This window comes from Hypomesus transpacificus, chromosome 10 (genome assembly GCF_021917145.1).
Source record: "Hypomesus transpacificus isolate Combined female chromosome 10, fHypTra1, whole genome shotgun sequence".
NCBI classification, from domain to species: Eukaryota; Metazoa; Chordata; class Actinopteri; order Osmeriformes; family Osmeridae; genus Hypomesus; species Hypomesus transpacificus.
In genome coordinates, this window is record NC_061069.1 from 10,113,857 (window position 1) to 10,134,761 (window position 20,905).

At 40.9% G+C, this 20,905-nt stretch overlaps 1 protein-coding gene across 4 annotated transcripts; it reads right to left on the reverse strand.

The window, feature by feature from the left end:
* Positions 1–1,278: 1,278 nt before the first annotated feature.
* On the reverse strand, positions 1,279–6,723 carry tmem161a (transmembrane protein 161A). 4 transcript variants are annotated; one of them, XM_047028271.1, is made up of 12 exons: positions 6,554–6,721; positions 5,937–6,040; positions 5,668–5,751; positions 5,266–5,357; positions 4,904–5,060; positions 4,390–4,605; positions 4,092–4,235; positions 3,836–3,949; positions 3,515–3,689; positions 3,229–3,325; positions 3,060–3,096; positions 1,279–2,957 (listed from the first exon to the last, which is right to left on the reverse strand). In XM_047028271.1, exons 1-12 carry the CDS (start codon positions 6,554–6,556, stop codon positions 2,612–2,614), a joined length of 1,569 nt encoding a protein of 522 aa, XP_046884227.1. In that variant the 5' UTR covers positions 6,557–6,721; the 3' UTR covers positions 1,279–2,611. The 4 variants fall into 4 exon arrangements, with proteins under 4 accessions (XP_046884227.1, XP_046884226.1, XP_046884228.1 ...); XM_047028270.1 differs by having other exon boundaries at positions 3,060–3,325; positions 6,554–6,723; XM_047028272.1 differs by lacking the exon at positions 3,060–3,096 and having other exon boundaries at positions 6,554–6,720.
* Between the last annotated feature and the right edge of the window lie 14,182 nt (positions 6,724–20,905).

A 20,905-nucleotide genomic window follows, 5' to 3' on the forward strand; every position in this document is an offset into this window, starting at 1 on the left:
GAAAAGAGAGTAACAGGGGTCATGTCTGGTCTCCTCCCCAGAGAGAAGGCCCAGGCTGCGGGCCTTGTCTGGATCTTCCAGCGGCCAGCCCGCCTGCCTGCCGTCCCTATAGCAACAGCTACGAATGCTGCTGGCGCAGGGGCCTCCAAACAGATGCACATAATTAACGTGATTATATAGATATGTCAACCCTGTCACCTTCCAGTTCATTAAGCCAGACTCTCTCCCAGCTCAGATCTGAGCATGGCGGGAGAATAAAACACAGTCTAGACTGGAGGATGGGTGTGAAACAGTATTTGTGCTTTACACAAGGAAAGAAAATGGTGTGTGGGAGAGGAGAGAGATAATGCATTCTGCAGAAGACAAGTCTGAATCACTGCTCTTAAAGCTTCGCCATCCATTAAAGTTTCTTTCAGTAACAGTAAAACAAAGAACCCTAAAATGTACCCACACGTCATAATGTGTAAGTCCGAGTCATAAAACGAAACATTATCTCAATGCCACGGAAAATGTATTGCAGTGTTTGTCTAGCTACAGAACGTTGAGGTTGGTGTGAAGGCGTCGGTTAGGGCTGGCTTCCACACCTTCAGGAACAGGGGCAGATCCTCCACTGAGGCACACGACACAGGGCCACCCCAACCTAAATCAAATGGTCTTTGTGGAGTTTTGACTGGATGTGGATGTCGAATAATATCACCAATTAATCATGTCAGCTCTCAGACGAGCGCTCCACAGGCCCCAGTCTAACGGTGACTGAGACCAGAGGGAAGAAAGAGACTGATGTACGTTTCAAAGAACCTTATATCACAGTCAAATCGTAGACAGATTCTTTACTGGCTTTTACATTGTACATAAAACATTTTTGATATCTGTAATTCAAAAATCTTTAATATAATCTTTTTTTCGGTTGTTGGTATTGTTCCTAAAAAGGTCAAAGGGATGTATATAGCAGCACATTAAATAGGTACCTGGTGACTAAACACATGAACAAAATCCCCTTTTTCTGTTCTCGGTGTCTGAGTCTGGTTGTTCAGCAGCTTCTGGGCTCATTATGACTAATCATGACACAGCCCACATGAGCTTTGGGGACAGAGGTGACGGAGCGATGTCATTGTCTAGACACACCACTGTCACACATGACCTCTTTGGTCCAATAGAGAACCGACAATGAAAGGGGAAGCGTTTTGTTTTATCATCCTTGATCTTCAACGGTGCAAGACTGTGAGAAAAGTAGAGGCTGGGATTAAAAAAAAGAATAAAATGAAGCACAATCAAATGTAAGAATCAAATGCAGTTTACTTACTGATGCATTAAAATGTCAAACAAATGTTTTTAATTTAAAGGATTCAATTTCAGTTTGATCTAGGACACACAAGAATCAAACGTTTTACTAAACTAAAAATATCACACCATGCATTCAAACTCTTTTTTCGACCTGGATCTTCACACAAACCTCACAACATGAAATTACTGAAATGACGACAAATCCCACTCTTGTTCCACAAAGGAACCCCCTAACTTACAATACAGATATAATCCTCAAACATTTCAAATAAAGAAGTCATTAGTGGCAATGGGAAATAAATAAATAAATACAAAACACACCGTTGACACAAAAGTCAAAGCAAGACTTGTTTAGAATGACACCTAATTTTAACATGATTTTTTGGCAGCAAATAAAAATGGCTTTCTAACTAAATGTTAACAAAACCATACAGTAACTAGGGCTCATTTGAGAATGGTTTGAAAATCCTGTCTGGCCAAAACCACATAAAGCGGCCTAAGCAACAACTGCAGTTTCTACTCAAGTCTAAACCCCAAAACACTGCAAGAAAATTGATATTTTAGCATCGACTCATAATCCCTGAGTTCCCAGGCACTTAATTTTTTTTTTTAACTGAACGCTTTCAACACGTAAATCCCATAACTCCTCATCCGTGCTTCGGAGTCAGATGAGGATAAATGATGCAGGACTGTGAGGTCAGGGCTCGGTTCAATTCATGTGTGAACATCTGGCTCTGCTGGAGCTCTGTTCCGCTCGCTTCACTGCAATCAGGGCGGAGGAGGCGGCAAACAGAAGATACAATAATACACCAAACACAAGGCATAAAGGACACCTTTGTCTGACGAGAGAGAAAAACAAACGCAAACTTCTTCTAAATGAAAGGCTGAATTGAGTACTGGATGAGAATAGAGGTGCCCTTCTTTAGAGCGACGTCTTATCTGCAGTATTCAGTGTTGTGTGTGTTTCAACTGAAAAGGTTAACACTGGTGTTTAAGTTTCCAGAGGCACCGTCTAACAGGAGACCAGTCCCCAGTGCACGTTACAGCGCTCCTATAATGACCAGCTACAGGTAGACACCCTGCTCCCCTGGTCAAGATCAAACCGACCATCAGGGCTTACAAGGGGGGAAAAACGGTTGCAAACCAGGTTGCAAAGAGCAAAGTCATTAAGGTCACCTCTCTGCTCATAGAACCGAGAGACGGCGTCATCCGATTCACCCACGCTGCCTCGTGTCTCTTCCGGTTTGACCTTTAACCTGCACGCCATTTGAAATCTGTCCAGGGCCTGTGCTGGTTGGTGAGTTGTTTTTTATTCTTCCAAGAGTCTTCAGCAGCTGCTCCACCCCCCCGTCCCATCCTCCTCCACCTCATCCCTCAGTTCTGCATGAGGTACTGGTGGAAGTAGATGCCAAAGAGGCTGCTGATGACCTGGCAAGCGGCCACCCACCAGGTGAGGAAGGCGAAGATGCCCCTGAAGAAGATGGGCGTGAGGAGAGCGCGCAGCGCCCCGAAGGCCTCGGTCAGGTGGGCCACGGTGGCCTGGACCTCCTCCTCCATGTCCTCCACGCCCTCCTCGTCCTCCTCCAGGCCCGGCAGCACGGGCGTGGGGGCGGGGATCACGATGGCAGGGGTCACCCCGGGGACGTCCTCGCCCAGGCCCCAGGAGAAGTCGCCTGAGGAGAGGAGACCACACACACACACACACACACACACACACACACAGAATGACGGAAACACTTGTGCCATGATCAGGGTAGAAAACTGTGGTTCATTACCATGCGTGACTGAGCATCGGTCGGCGATTTTCCAAGGCTATACGGACAGATAGTATTTCTGGATTATTAACTTGGGGTTTATGAGACATGGGTGAGCTGGCTTCTTCGAGAAAGTGGTTTCGTGAATTACAGGCTGTTGGGATGTCTTGTGTGTGTGTGTGTGTCTGACCTAGAGCCTTGAGGGCCAGTGTGGAGAAGAGGACCAGCAGAATGGGCACCAGGTACTGCAGAGTGACCACGGTCAGGTAACAGAACACCCGAGTCACCTGCAGGGAAAACAACAGATGCTCCCTCAGTCAGAAAACGTCAAAATAACTTAAAAAAAGGTCTCTTTGAAAACTTTCTGTTGAGCTGCTCTGCTTGGATTTGTACCTCCGGAGACGCAGCCATCAACAACTCACAAAGTTTGCACACGGTGACAGAAATCAGCTCAAAGCTTAAGTCATGTTCCGGACCTTTCTCTGGATGTCGATGGCGGCGATGCGTCCCGCCTCCTTCTTCATCTGCTCCACCCACTTCTGGGAGATGTTGAGGTAGGCCTGCAGGTGGTAGCGGGTGAGGGCCAGCCTCAACACGCACAGCACCACCACCGTCCACAGACGCACAGAGTCGAATGCAGCGCTGGGGATGCTGATACACACACACACAAACAGAAACACACACACACAGTCAAACACACACACACAGTCACACACACACACGAGTAAGAGGATGTTAAGACGTTGTTTACAACGTGAGGCAGCAGGGTAGCGGGGGATCAGAGACATCCCACTCACAGGGTGACGGAGGTCTTCCCCATGGGGGCGTTTGCCAGGAAGTCACGACAGATGGGTTTGATCCACAGGACCACTATGACGACCGGAGCCAGGAAGCCAGTGTGCAGCAGAATCCTTCATGACGTAGGAAACACCATGTCAGCAATCAACAGTAAACAGTAAAGACACAAGCTAGGGCATCACAATGGTATCTCAGTAACATTGTAACCTGCCATATACCATTATTTCCAATTAGTATTATTATAAGTGATCTTACTGGATGAGTGGGCGATCAGAGTTCATCTGGATGGCATCCAGGTGGGTCTGAGCCAATCGCAGTCCAGGGAAGGCCAGCAGTGCACCAATAAAAGCACAGATGGCAGCCAAACCAAACTTCAGCGTCAGCTTAGTCACTGGGATTCTGAGTGGGAGTCAAAACCAATCAGTATTAGAAGACATGCCAACCACATCTTTCATCTATAAAAAGGCATTAAATCCATTAAAAGGCTATGTATAAGGTCCAAAATATAGGTATTCTGAAAAGTAAATAAATCAAATTCTGAAAGGCAACTTACGACCACTCGGCGTAGCCCTGCTGTTTGGCGAAGACCTCCAGGTTGTCGAAGAGGCTGGTGAACCCAGGGTCCAGCCCGAACTCCAGATGGTCCTCCCGGACCACCAGCACCAGCATGGCCACCAGCAGCGACAGGAAGCCAAATGCCAGGCACACGGAGCGCTCGCCGCCCTCGTCCGAACGGAAGTAGTGACTCATCAGAGTGTGGAGGGTCTTCCTGGGAGGGGGCGGGTTAAGGAGAAGGGACTGCCGTTCTGGTGGAATCAGGTGAGGTCGAGTCACAGGTTTCCCTCCTAAAGAACGACCGCGTTGACAGCATATCTATGTCTATTTTCCTTGCTGGGTTCCGAAATGACAACGAAGAACCTCCAAAATGACTGCCAGTCACAGTTTAGAGAGCACAGCATGATAAGAAACGGTAGAAAACACAGGAAAAACAATATCTTTGATAAGAAATATATATAAAGTCCCAGTGGGTTTCAAGGTGCAGGTAGCCGTTAAGGTGTGTAGGATACAGACAAAAGAAGATGGTCAGCACACACCAGATGACCCCGATGTTGACCTCCTTGCTGCCGTCCACCATGCAGTAGTAGCCCTCGGTGAACAGGTAGACTCCTATGGCGTACACTGCGAAGTCTATCAGCCACTGGTACTCTAGGAAGAACCTCAGCACTGAGAGCACAGACAGGGACACAGACAGGGATAAAGACAGGGACACAGACAGGGACACAGAGAGGGACACAGAGAGGGACACAGAGAGGGACACAGAGAGGGACACAGACAGGGACACAGACAGGGACACAGACACTGTCAGTTAAGGGGGGGGTCATTGTAGGTCACAGCGTCAGTTCAGATTGCCTCTCCTTTGTTTGTTTACCAAGCGCGTCAAGGACGTTGACAGGAGCCGTTTCCAGGTGAAGGTCGATGTCTTTGGGCACTGTAAGAGGCTTGTTTTCCCCATTCTGTCTCCTGGTAAGAACAGGGATACTGTTGTTACAAAAAGGAAATCCTTACATATATTTTATATTTTATTACGGTTGTCAAAACGAGAGACTGCCGTGGCCTGGACGAGCAGATATTATCATATGACAAGGAAGTGTCTTCGCACCAACACAAATATCGTGGATGACAAACGTAACAAAACGGTGCATTGAAACGTATACGTGTGGGCTGCTTCACTGGCAGCTGAAAGTGAACATATGAAGTGTGATATGAGGAATGAACCCAGCAGCTTCCCCCCCCCCGTCAACCCCCCGTCCCCTCCCCCCAGCTCTCACACCTGTCTCTCCTGTTGGGCTTTGGCATCTGTTTCCCTGCCAACGCACACAGCGCTCCTTCGGAAGGGTGTTTGAACCGGAACAAACTGGAAAGGGACGATGCACACTGAATTACTTTGAATGAAACCTGCGTCAAAAGTGGGATATACTGCATGGGCGCTTCAATAGTGAAGTGATCTGATGACATGGGTGGAAAACGTATATGTAACATGACTCCTTAGTATTAGCAACCAGGATCCAAGGTTTGAAAGGGCTGTGTGTGTCTCAATACCTGCCGTTGCACAGAAGCCAGCGTGCAAAAGAGCAATGGGGGGCCATCCTCTGCATTATGCTAGCAGCCAGCAAGCTGACTACCAGCTGAATTCCCATCAGCGCCTTTTTAAAAGAAACAGAGACATATTTGGGCCAAATTAGATTTCTCTTTCTGCAGCTGCTGTTGTGTGTACGCTTGTGGGTGGGGACGCACAACTGCGTCAGTCATTCAACTTTTCAAGGAACCAAGAACGATCCCAAGATAGCTTTGGCTAGTAGTGGCAAGTGCTTGAAGGTTGACGCTAACCGTGTATGGCAGATAAAGTGGTCATATACCAGCTTGAAAGCTATCAGTTTGTTGTTAAGCATGCAAGCGACAAGTCTATGTTACTTTGTCTAACTAGCTCGATACATGCATACAGCAAAGACCCTTTATTACCAAAGTGGAGCTGTCAACTTGAGCACCAGCTAGCTACTTAAACTCTAGCACTCAAGGAAAACTTGTTCATTGTGGCTGGCTAGCTAGCTAGCTCTAACGCTAGCATGCTAGCAAACTGCTAGCATGCTAAGAAGCAAGCATTTGATTCAAGACCTGCTACGGATTTCACTTGTAACAAGCGCAGAGAACATACTCACCATCTTTCTTCAATGAACTGATTTTTGATACTATGTGTTTGCTCTCGTGTACCCTACAGTAGCTTGAGATTCTTGACAGCTGTCAGCTGGCATGTGAAACCGTAGCCTAGCATGGATTTAGGGTCGAACAACCGCACATCAGCCAACGTTTCCATTGGCTATAAGTGAAACCTGCAATTTCATTGGTTCCTTGTTTTCATGCTTGAAGCTGCAAGGTTGATGGAACCAGAAACCTCGCTTCTGGTCAACCTAATCTGAAACGACACAAGAACATATTCAGCAAAACGTATTCATTAGATTAGCCTATGTTTATCACTGTATTAATTTTTTTTTTTCTATTTAAACATTTTAAGACTCATGTAGAGACAATACTTTTTCTTTCCTTTCTCTCTCTGTCTCTCCCACGTGTCCTACATTCTAAATGTCGTTTTTTTTCTCTCTCCACAAGTCTAGGTTTCATGCCACGCTTCCTCAAAACCATTGAAGACCTTTCTTAGGATCTCCTTAATGATAATCTCCCTTTCGAATGCTTTGAAGACAGCGGGTCTACCATCTGAAAGCCCACAGCGCAGAATTATGCTAATTGTCAAGATTAAAGTCTCAGATATGCATGCCTCCGATTTAGTTGTTGGTGGGCTGTTTTAGGCTTCTCAATGTGTCGTAATTCTTTAAACTACGAGAGGTATGATTTTTTAACACTTTGATGGTCAATTAGACTGTAGACTACTACAGCAACATTGTGATAGTGTCGTTTATATGCAATCTGGTTTATTAACTTGTTTTCTTGATTTTCAGTTAGACAGATTAGCCTACATGCGGTTGAGCCTTCACTAATCCAGTGCAGAGGGAATATTTGGGAAACTAAGACCTTAGTGTTTTTCTTATTTCAAACTCACACATACACACACACACACAAACATGATCTCAATATTTCACACACACACCCGCACGCAATCACACAGAGACACACACACACTATTACCCCTGGACATGCATTGAAATTACAGATCAGATAATTTCTTTAAAGCAGTAGTTGGTATTCCTCCAATGATGCACGGAGGATCCAGGAGGATCTGGGACCTAACCATTCATGGCAGTCAAATCTGGTTTTAGCATGTGTGTTCACTTGTTTAGGGAGTGGTCCTCTTGTTATCCAAAATCTTGATTGAACTTCAACTTTCTGCTAATTGCCCTCTCCCCTTTCTGTTTCTGGCACATGTATCAGCCTGAAAACACATATGTGTGCAGGACAGCATGTAATTCTAATATGAATTACAAATGAAAAAGTGCATTGCAAAGCCACAATCTCAACGCCATAAAATGTATTACGTTACTCCTGACAAATACTATATGCACATGCGGTATACTTGTCTTTTTTAGTCAATGTGTTGACTTACATTTTGCAATGCAACCAGAATATTCCATAGCAGCCACTGTAGACTCTCTTTTTGGACCGTTTATGTCAATAACAGTGGAAATGTGTTCAGATTTGATTTCCCATCCATAGATCATGCATTCACTATTCATCATTGCCAAGGGCGTAGGTTTGCACACGGTCGATAGGGACTAGTCACGACCAAGTTTGGGAAAGACACATTTGTCCCCACCAATATTTTGTAAATTTTCAAAAAAAATATTTCACACCGTATATATTTTCAAAACTCATTCGTATTATTATCTATTCTATACTATGTTCGTCGCCCAGAAAAGGGAAAAATACATTTCCAAGTCAACCAATGCGCCTCCAGTCAGAAACTTCGTGAATCGTGACTTGCAGAAAGAGGGCAGTAGTCTGACACGGTAAGCTATACGCCAGGAAATAATAAAGCCTCATATTAGTATTTTTTTTTGGTCTCAGCATTAACATTTTTGACCCTTTTGTGCTTTGAAGAAAGGAAAATCAAAATGCCACCCCCAAAAAAGAGGGATATAAGAAGTTTTTCCCCACCCAGAGAGTAAGTAACGCTAGCTAACGTTAGCTATCAAGAAGGTCGTTGTTAACTGCTAGCCTTACATCGCCACCCATTCTAAAATGGAAAGATGTTTTTGAAAGTTGTTAGTATAGTAGAGCAGCATGCAACTTTTGTTTGTCTTAAATCTATCCCTAGCGTCTGCAATCTTCCGATCAGTGTGTTAACAGCAGCTGGTCTTGTTGAAGTCAGAAGGATAAAGCTAGCCTACCCACATAATGGGACCGTGCTAGTTTAGCATAGTACCAGCAGGCTAGCAACTCTATATTATTCGATATGAACTGGTAATAAGTAGGCCTATATAATCCCTTGGATAGTAATATGGCTATCCCTGTAATTTCGACCAATGTTAGCAGTCAACTAAGCATGGTTAGTGTCTGTATTACATTGATGAATTACTGTGCAGGAAAACCAGCACCCTGAAGCTACAGATGTAGAGCAGGTTGGTGATGAATCAGCAACAGGGGTTCAGGTGAGAAGTTGAATTGTCCATTTTGGTAAAGATTGCATTAAATTGCTGTTTTTAAGGGATGTTTAGACAATGTTACCCATGAATGTTATCATTCACACTTATACTTGTAGGTAGTAAAAAGGTGCTATAAATTTGGTATGCCCAAAAATAATTCATTATTTCATTGCTCAGAAGTTCAGTACAGATGATGTAGGCTCCATCATTTTCTGTATTTATTGGTGAGGGGGGGGGGGGCAGTGTCCCTAACAAAGCTGAGACCAAACCTACGCCCTTGAACATTGCTCATTTCTGGCACGTTCTCTGTAGCCTCTCAAATTACATTTTGAGCACTAAAATTAGTCAGTGAGAAAAAGATACCTAAGAAAGAAGAAAAAACGTTCATCATTATCATCGTTGATACAGATGGTAATCCCTCCGCCATATTAGCCATCTGTGTTCAGAAATGACTGGGAATTGGACACAAATAAAATGGTAATTCACATGGGGCCACAAGTGGCTCTCCCCGGGAACTGTTCTGGAGGCCTGTCTGTTCCCACACTACATCCCAGTCTTCCTCCCAGGATGCTGCTGAGAATGCTGTGGACTTCTGGATCTACAGGAAACAAGCCCTCCCATTGGCTTCCCTTTGTTTGCTGCATGCACAGTTTTCATGCTTTATTTGAATATATGCAAATGAAGGCAGTGTGAACTGTCAATGGACACTCCCACCTCTCTCCTTCCCTCTCTCTCTCTAGCTCCTTTTTCACTCCACACACAGGAACCCTGATCTGCTCTGCATATCTAGCTGTGGCAACCAGCGACAGAGAGCTGGGTTGGTTTGTCAAGGGGATGTAAAAGAGGACTGAGATTCATGACTATGACATTCTAGACACCGCCATATCTCATGGAGGGGTGTGTGTGTGTGTGTGTGTGTGGGAGGCAGGGTGGGAAAGAGGGAGGGACAGAGAAAGAGGGAGAGACAGAGGACACACACACACCCTTTCATCGTCTGTATTGTACGGAAGAGGATCAGACCCTCAGAAGGTGCTGGATACCCAGGTGCCAGACCTTGCGGCGAGCTAGAAGCAAGTGCAAGTGGCAAGCACCAAAAGGCCCCTGTGATCTGTCGTCACACCGGTATCAATCATACTGTATGTGGTTTCTGATTCCCTGCAATTGTTGTCAGGCTCGTGCCTTTCGTTCAGGACATTTAGAAGCGAAATATCAAGTGATCATCTGGCGTAACGTGGAGGTTAAAATCAGGCTGTTCTTCACGGCAATGCTGTGTGTTGCCTTCTTGCTGAAAGAGAAGGCTTTATCCATTATCCAGCCTTACGTGTAATGATCTTGTAATTGTAATTGAATAACTTTCTACACTTGCAGCACTATCATTCATATTCAGACGGTTAAACTTTTGTCTCCGGATTAGAAACGGTCCAGTTTGATGTATGGACGGCTTCCAGTAAAAAAATACCTTCATCAGGGTGATGAACTGTTGCTCTCTATTCTGTAGTGCGATACGATGAGAGATGTGTTAATAACGTTTCTTACATTTAGAAATAACATTGACAATATCCCTGAACAATAATGTAAATGTATTCACTAACAGTATTTTGTCCAGATGTTTTTTAGAATCCATATGTTAAAATCCATAATGCTTGTGTTTATGTCCATAAATGACCATTTACTATATTCAGTCATTGTGATGCAGATCATCCATGATAAGTGGTTTACACGTGTTTCCACCTAATTCTACTAAACCGGGCTAAATTGGATTGGCATGGTGGTGCAAAATGCTGAGCTTTTGTTCTGGCTGTCGTACAAACAGGGACAGGATTTGGACCGCATGAATGAGTGCTGCATGCATAATTACTCAAATGTACACTGGTAATTCTATTACACTGAGTGGCTCTTGGTGTTCATAGTATCCCATAGGTGATCTCCTGGCCAACCGGCCACGGATTTGTGTGTATGTGTGTGTGTGTGTGTGTGTGAGAGAGAGAAGTGTTCAAGGCACTTTAAACATTTGTTCAATAAGATGAATTGCGATTGAAATGTTTGACCAATACAATTATTATGGACTTCTTGGTACCCATTTTGAGTTATGCTAAGGCACCTTGTCAGACATCTTACAAAGCGTAAACTGTTTAATAATAGTATATTCATAAAATGGGTCAAATTACTAAATTGCGGTATTGTAGTGATAACTAAATTTGATCTCTGAATATCATAGCTTACATTTGAACTGATATCGCAGGTACACAATGGTATTGTTACTCACTACTGCAAATCATTGATTTTCTTTCTGTTGTATTTGTTTTCTCTTGATATTACTGTAAAAATCTCTGCATTTTAAATCTTCAATGCTGTATATTAGGCTTTTCAAAATGTATATTGGCACAAGTCGATTTTTACATTGCCAACCATACCTTCAAAATTTAACCATCACTGAAAATGTGAAATTATAGAAGCTACATTCATAGTTCTTTCCGATATGATTTTAAAACTCCTTAAATCTAGATTATTATTCTATGCCTTAATTGCCACATAGTTGGATTGTATAATGAGAGGTCCAGGAAAAATACAAATAAAATGTATATAAATGTTTCAATCACACCACCCCCAACGAATTTTTCACATGTCCCTATGCATATACGTGTTTTGAATGACAATTGTCTGCACAGGCCTCGCGCTTGAACTTGACCGTCGGAATTGCCTGGGAAAGCAGTCGCGGTTTTGCCCTCTTGCTCCCGTCTTTTATTCTGCGCAGGTTGTTCAGACTGATGTCAGCGCTCATTAGCATAAAATTCAGCCCTCTTCTAATTAAAGCACGAGAGCAGTTCGAAACCAGTCTTTTTCACATGGCAGGGAAAGATTCAACACCTCGGCAGTATCTGACTCCAGGACTAAGGAAACCCAACATGTAAGTTTCATTTCCCTATTCTACTTGAATGATGGGCCTACTATTTCGCAGTGAAGTAAATGTGCCTTCTACTCATGAATTATGTTAACAACTTAAATGTTATTATAATAAGGATGGAAGTAAGGTGTACATATAAAAGATGAAACTATGCATTGCTGCTCCGTTTGTCATAGCGCTAGCTGGTTGTCATTACCATTTTTGTAATACAAACGCTAAATAACTCAAATGTTGAACATAATTCTTGAATTAAACAAAATAGCCATCCATCACTAATGGAAAGCAGTGTTCCCTTCTGTGAAGGGAGAGAGACAACTACATGGATGTTATAGATTTACAAAGTGGTGTTGAAAGATAATATTGTGCTGTTTGATTCATTCTATTTTATATGTAAGATATTCAGCAAACAGCATATTTTATGATTTGAAGCTGTTTTGAGTGGTGATTTGAGAGAGTGTCATTCTTTCACAGAATACATTGAGGTCATTGTTGCGCTCATAAGCCCTGGTTCATTTGATATGTGTCCTCTATAAGTGTCAGATTTCCCACCAAAAAGTCCTGACTCATAGATTGTCTAGGTGGATCCTATTGCTTTAAAAGCCTTTACATGAATTGAAATTGAAATGTATGCTGACTCTCTTTGTTGATGTTGCCGACACTGTAGGTGTTTCCCAATTGTCCATACTTTGCTCAGGGCCATTGAAGTGCTATACTGTACAAGAAGTGATGTACTGTACAGGAAGTGCTCTCAGACTTTGGTGGTGCTGGCACATGCATGGTTAGCATGCTAGCCCGTTTTGCTCCAATTCTCTGTTCATATCTGTTAAGGGTGTGTTGAGTGTATTTCTGTCCAGGCCTCCGAGGTGTAGGTCTTGCTGGTGGAAGTTCCGGTAGTTTTGAATGTGTGAGCACGGATCCACAGGGAGGAACTTCAAGCAGCACAAACTGTATGCTATTAGTATAGCATATACTGTATTGTATGCTATTAGTATAGCATATACTGTATTGTATGCTATTAGTATAGCATATACTGTATTGTATGCTATAGATATTCTGTTGTGACGATGCTACAGTAAGGAAAATACTCATATACTATGGAAGCAGTATTTTATTGACACTATAGATTCTGTCTTGTAAGAGGTGACACTTGTCTCCATGTGAAAAGGTAAGAAGGTGAATGGGCATTGAACAAACATTGATATTGACAGTCTCCCTCACTCAATTGCAAAATGTGGTTTTGGTCTGATTGGTGACATTAAGGGTCCAAAATGTCACACAGGAGGAGAAACATTTTTTTAACCACCTCGACTACGTTCAGCTGGGTTTGACCTCAAGGTGACCAACTTGACCATAACCTCAAATGTCTACTACTAGGCCAAATTAAGGACTTCTAGGCTTGTTTGAAACCGTAATGCCAGGCAGTCTTTTCTTCACACAATTGTTATTTTCAGGTGTAATTAAGTCATCAAATTATCCACTAATGTGTTTCATTCTAATTATTTATAAAAAATATATTTTACATTAGAATAAGAATATACTGGTTGTGCTATGGTCCTTAATTAAGATTGTGTTAATCTGAAGTTGAAAGTCAATCACACTAGGGAGAGAGACTCCATCCTAAATATTTGACTTAACGAATGACCTTTGAACCTTGTTGTTCTAATGTGAGGTCATTCCCTTTGAAGCACAGTTATTACAATTCCCCAAGGAATGACACTTGAATCGGTCAGTTGTAGCCAAGCACACCACACACAGTGATGTAGGTAAATGGCTGAAGAGGTAGATAATGTTTTCCATTGTGGAGTGAGCATTGTTAGCTTGTAGGTGGGGATGGTTGTTGATATAATTTGTATTCTTTAAATGTTCACCTTGTTTTCAGCCCTGCAAGTATTAAATGAAAAGGACATTTTACCGTGATTAGGCCATGTTTTATATAAAACAACACATTTAGGCAGTTTAAATTGTATTATTAAATTAAAATTGTATGACAAAACCTTTACAATGCAGTACAATGCAAAACTAAATCAACTTTTTGGAAAACTATATTTTTTGAAGTCAGAATTTCAATGTAATACTGTATTATGAAACTGTAAAAATAAAACATTTTGAAAATGTTGTGGAGGGAAAAGTCCTCAATTTCAAATGGATTCCTTAGTGAAATAGCTAACTGACTGACTAGTTTGCTATTTTCTTTTATAATTAATAGATTAAATAATTGATTGATTATATTTTTCCTCTCATAGAACAAGCATAGATCAAACATCAGCTTTAATTAAACCTTTTCAAAGGACAGTGGGAGTATAGACCTTGATAGCGTCTTTATTATAAATATACTTTCATTTTATTCATATAACTCATCAAAATATATTAATGTGTGTGTATTTCTATTGCAATAGTTAGTGCAACCATTTACTCTAAAGTATCCGAAACTTTCTAAATATCATCAATATTTACTGTGTGGATATTTTGGATCATTTTAAGGGCCTACCATTGTTTTTATGTTCTTTTTTCAGAAAGTGTATTTTATAAAGCCACATTATTTGATTGTACATACCGTATTGCCAATAACTGGATGCCAGACAATCATATGAATGTTCATGTCAATGAAGAAGTGTTCATCAAATGCATAACACTCGAGAACTATAATTCCAGAAATTCTCCAGTTTCATGTAGGCTACTGAAGCCTTTTGGGTCACACGTTCCTTAATCGTAAATTCAAACCGATCCTTATAGGGATCCAAAAAGCTTATATCAGGAACCTGGCTCTTCCTACCTGTCTGACGCCATATTTAGTATGACTTGAATAACCGAAACCAGACCTATCATCGCAACAGTAAAATATGTTTTTTTTTTTATAATGTAAAGTATTTAATGGTGGATCATTTACATTAAATTCGTTAGCTTACATTTCAGATTTAACTTTTAGATCAGTTCTACGTAACACCTAGGCTATAGGCCAATATAGCCTTTTGTTGACTGTTTTGTTGTCATGTAGCTTTAAAATAAAAAGCCAGACTTATTACATTTTAAAAGGATATATGGTATCAATATCATTATAGGCATATTATTTTGGCAACTTTGTTATTCTTTGACAAAAACTTAGCCTCTAAAATAGTGAATAAGACGCTCAAGAAGCGTGGCTATTTACAGTAAGCCAACATTCAGGCGAACCAACCATTTATCAAATATGTGTATAATGTCATGTTAGAAAGTATATACGAGCTAGCAAAAGTTACTGCTTTCGTAATCAAGGTCTATCATTTCTTCACACACCTTTGTTCTGGTTTAGCAAATTATGCCGTCTCTGAATTCATGTGAGATTTTTTGAAGGCTTATTCGATAAGTACATAGTTTCAAAACCTATTATTAAAATAAAATGCTAAAGAATTTACGCCAGCTGTAAAATAATGGATTAGCCCTACTCTAATAAAGTTGATTTTCTACAATAAATATGGTAACCAATGCCTCTACAGCTGCAGTTGGTGGCAAAAGTTATCTTTAATGATAGAACCTGTTCAGTTAGTTACTTTCCCATCCAATAACCTATAGGCCGACTTTAATAAGTACAATTAAAACTATATAGTAGATGGAATTAGACATTAAATGGTAGCCTACAATATGATCTTCCCCTTCGATTTTGGAAGCCTTTAAATTGAGTTGAACTACTGTGTCAATAGTTTATTAGGGTACCTGTTGCAGGTCACCATTCTCATAGAGACTGATAGCCTACTTAATGGCAATGTTTTTACTGACAGCCTCTCTTTTTCTCTCTCGTTAACATTCACACAAAAGCCTACACATTTCAAACATGATGAATGAATAAATTAGAAAAAAGAATAAACCAATACATTGTGGCCTCATTATGGTAAAAAAAAGAAAATATGTTTTTAATATAACATATGAACTACATGTGCTTTTGTATTGAACATGATGTAACAGTGTATTTATTTCAGATTAAACGTTTTGCTGACACTTTCTGCTTCCAAAATTAACCTAAAACGGTATAACATCTCTGGGAAGACTCTCAAGTTCTGACGTCAGCACGCATTCACTCACGTAGTCAAATTTAAACAGCTCGGAAAACCAACTAGGCGTCTCAAATATAGAATCCACCTGCAGCCTTGCTGTCTATTTTCGTAAATAAAACGTACTGTGTACAATATCAAGAGGGAACTGCTGATTTCAGACGATTATAGGCTCTTACTTGCGCGGCGTTATACGCTCGGTCAGAAGATGGAGACATAGCCACCGCGCGCACCACATAAAGGCAACGTGAGCCAGAACCTCTGTTTGCAGACTTCGATTCGGTAGCTGCACCAAGCTCATGTGTTCGTCTTGGTTCGTCTCCTCTCCTACTTGCGTCAGTTCTTAAATCTGCTGCTTTTCCATCGCCCGCATCATCCGTATGTTGCGCTCTACTCTTCTTCTACCGCTGGTTTGTAGTCTGCTATCGTTTCTGTGTCCTGTGTTGACTCGGTACATCGCAAGTATCTAACCTCAATCAGACTCAGGCACTGGGACTAGTTAGGGAACGTGACTGTACATCTCCGGTCATGCTGCTATGTGGAAATTACTAATAGCCTATACTATAACTTTACCATGACAACATTAAGGATATTGTGAATATGAGGAAAATATATGACTCGGGACTGTAAGATGATATATCAATAGCATGTATCACAGTTAAATGTGTTAGAAAATGTGTCTAAAATGCGTATACATATGATACTGCAGCCTGTAACATACGGTTGTTGAGTGATGCACGTCGTATGCTTGCAGTTTGCTGATTGCTACTTGATTGTGATAGGCAATCGACTTTCAAACAATTAGCCTCTCCCCATGGGTCTGAGCTTTGGGTCTGCGGTCTGGGGCTCATGGGTGCCCGCTGCCCCTCTCTCCGTCCCTCCACAGCCGCCCATCAGCCAATATTCTGGGCGTAACTAAAAGGGAGAAGGGCCATTCACAGAGTTGGAACAATGGACATCATTTCACAATGGACAATGAATAGGGGAGAAAAACTGTTTGGGTTTCTGTTCACGTCCACGTCAGCAGCGCCCGTAAAGGGGACCAACGACCAGATCTCCTTCCGAAGCTGTGAGAACAGAGATGCTGGACTGGATACTCGCAGAAAGCAGCGAGTATGTGTTGCCGTCTCTCTGCTCACTCAGGCTAAAGTAATGCCAGTGTTAGTCATAAACCGCTTTGGGTTGCGGGACTGCTCAAGGCATATAGGCTATGCAGTGGGAAGTGTTGTCGTTCAGTATAGCTCCCGGTTGTCCGTCTTCAGACGGGGTTAAATTCAGAGCATCTTTTCAGAAGATTTTCAGAAGTAATTAAATTCAAGATGGACTTCGATGTTTGATTTGACTGGATTACCAAACATTCTGAACATGTAAGTATGCATGGCGTTATTTCAGGGGGAACATATACTATAGACCTATGGCCTTGCCATCACAAAATGTCTATGAATTTTGTAAATAATACAATTCTTAGTAGGCTAATGACAATAGTGATAATAATTGCTTACACACTACAGAAACAATAAAATCCAGATTTGTCCTTAAATATAGGCCTAACCTACTATATTTTTTGATCTCTTAAACGGGAAACGCACAACAAAATTCGAGTTTGGCACTTGGCAGTATCGTATGTCTTAACGGAACCGTCCTTTTGTGCAGTCCCACAAAGTTGCCTAATGATGAGGCGAACTTAAGGGGCCTCAAACCCGGCGCAAAGCAAACAGTTGTGCGATTGTTAGGAGAGCCTGGGAAACTGTCTCGAGGTCTGGGAGGCGGAGTGTCTTGACGCCAGCGGCTCTTGTTAAGAATACTTGTGTGCTGCCAGACACCATTGTCATGGTAATGAGCATCAGCACGTTGTTGAACTTGATGTTGACTTAATTCTGTGTAGCTTCATTTTTCTCGGTCACTTGTTTGTGGGAATATCTGCTCCGGGACTACACTGTGAAATTAATTAACTGGGCTTTTGCTATATCAGAGACAGTAACAGGCAGGATTTAAAAAAAATATTTTAATGGATAAACTTTATTTAACAAATGTCAAAGCAAGGGAAATACTGAGCCTATTCTGAAAAGCTTATAGGTAATCAGCATTTGATTTCATAATAATCATTCTGTAAAATATGCCGTAGGCCTACTTCGTTTAACGGTTGTAACGGAGTATCCTAACTCAAGTCAAAGTTCATTTCAAAAGCTGAAACAGGAGCAAAAGCGGCTGCAGGGGTGCATGGTCTGTGTCTGTGTCTGTGTGAGAGAAAAGGGGTCCTCTTATTTTTCTTTTAATATGAACTTGTGAACTTCGAATGTGATTATCAGAACTGCTGTCTACTGACGTTATTTGTAAGTGTCGGATAAGTCCGATTGTTATTCTACTGGACTACTGTTATTCCACTGCAATTCACGATGCCCGCCCGGTTAATTTATTTTTATTTTTATTGCTCATTGGAATTTGCACCATGCATCATTTTATTTAGTGAGACACAGTGCTACATAGGCTATACAATGGCAACAGGTAGGGATATGTGTGATCAACTTTCAGGCAAGGAAGTAAACACATTTTCCTCCACCCCTTTTGCTTCGATTAGTGAGTTCTAAATCGAATATATTACGGTGTGATATGCATTGTATTCCTTAGATATGCAAGATTAGTAGCCGGTGGTGCAAACTCTGTTGATTAAATTAATTTGAAATTCGATGCAATTTTAAGTGCCTCTAAATAACGTTGAGGTTGCTTACTAAAACAGTGTTATTTGAGCTTTGTAAGCTTTTTGAACCGTATTAAAAGATACAACTCGACGAATCGACCTTAACTCACCTTCTTGGTTAGTCATGGAGGCCTGGTTCATTCCTTTCTAGACAAAACAATTTCAAAATCATTTTTCAAGCCCATATCTATATATCATCGTTCAAGGATGTGAGAGTTTTTATTTGGTGATATAGTTAACTTTTCTCTGTATTCTTTTATGTAACTGGGAACACGAAAATCACAACGTGTTGCCTTTCAGAACCAAGGACAGGGCCTAAGGCAAGCATTTCGTTATTTTAACGTTCACACTGCTACAAACTATACACTGAAATAATAGGTTTGAGGAATCAATTCATGTTATTGTTGCTTTCTTACCGTTTTTCAAAAAAGCTTTTCAAATAGGGCTATCGTGTTTTGAGAAAACGATAAGGGCATATAATTCTCAATGGGAAGAAATTCCTTGCATTAGAAATAGAAAGCTATCATAACAACAAAAAGTTATCATTATTATAGAAAGTTATCATTATATTTGCAGACTAAATAACACGAGTGCTCATCAGCTATAATTGGCAAGACATTGTTTTATTTTTTCACAGAAAATATACAAAATCATCTTAATACAATACTAAACAATCCCATTAAAACCACGTGTTCAAAATCATTTGCTTGAAGCATCCCATGTACTTTAAATAGACCATTGATACGAGTTAAATATGGATTATTCAGTATATCTCAATTAAATGTAATATGTAATTAATATGACCAAAGGTCATTGAGTAAATTTCACATTTTTGGTGGGACTAATGAGATATGAGAATATGAGAAAATTACATTTAGATGTATAAACTACATACGAGCTAGGATGGGTGATACCATGTGGACAGTAAAGCCATTATCATATTTCTGAACAGGATATGACGCAGGACGGGGGAGTATCTTGTCTTTGGATTCCAATATCTGTGCAATAACTGCAGGGAATAAATCTGCCATCACCAGCAGGCACACACACACACACACATTTTAATATTGAATGTAATATTAATATTCACATATATTTCGGAGAAAATAAATACATTATTGTCTAGGTACACGTGTACACATATACACTTACACATATATATGTGCGTTGAGCCCCATAGCACTTTGGGGGTTTATAGGCATCTAAGTCCAGACTTATCTAGATCAAACACATCTGTTTACATACTCTTATAGTTGTTTTGTTTAAATTTGGCTGAACTATGCTGGATTCTCAACTATAACCGATTAACTCTCTAACTACAACTTCCATAGTGTAGTTAAAAGTATCATGGGGCTGATTTTACTTGACTCAGGGTCAAATTGCATATAGTGCTCAATACACGCCCCTATGGTGCAAGTCTTGCAGGTATTTATGTATTTTATTCTGCTTTTAATAAGTGATGGATCATATACAAGTAGCCTATTTATTTGCGTTATATTGAAACAAACATTATTCTCACACACACACACACACTCACACACACACTCACTCACACATACACACACACTATCACAGAACGGTTCATGGCTAATTAAACAAATACAGTATATTACTAAGACTCCTATACCTACAATTGCAATGACCCACCTTGATTTGATTAAAATACGAAAGCATTTCATATTTTAACAATCTAAATGTAAATTATCCAGCCAGATTGAAACATCGGTGCGTTCCTGTTGTGTTTTCAAAGGTTTAAGAAAATGTCAAGATCACAATGAAAGGATACATGTAGGCCAAAAGTGTTTCCTCAGTTGAATCAGCATCATAGTCATATTGTAAATGTGAGGCCTAAACAAGGCTTTTTTTGTTTCCTTTGGTCTACACAGTTACTATACAGGAACTCTCTTTATTATTTTTGGTGTTTAATTAGACCGTGTGGAAGTTCTGTTAGATGTTCACTGTTCTTGTGTAACCTTCATACAGGCCTTAAGATCAACACGAATAGTGAATGCATGATGACATTTTGAGTGAGCTATTTTTCTCACCCCACTGCAACAAATTGCTTTCGAGGTTCAGATTAATGTATACTAATTGGGGAAAATCGGAAGGCCTGCACAGTATTCTTAGTGACATGAATGTAATATAATCATAAAAAACAACTTTATACATTACGTTTTACTCTGTAACATTGTATAGCCTCTGTTGATATGAAATGGTTTGTTCCATATTCTAGACTAAGCAGTCTTTCATGTTTTGGTGTGGGAGATTCCATTTTTTCACCAAGAGAG

Excerpts from the sequence above, each read along its gene's own strand:
- tmem161a (XM_047028270.1), bottom strand. Across the intron at positions 3,326-3,514 it reads CCATCGACATCCAGAGAAAG|GTGACTCGGGTGTTCTGTTA; the intron begins GTCCGGAACATG and ends TTTTCCCTGCAG. Across the intron at positions 2,958-3,059 it reads CCGATGCTCAGTCACGCATG|GCGACTTCTCCTGGGGCCTG; the intron begins GTAATGAACCAC and ends TCCTCTCCTCAG.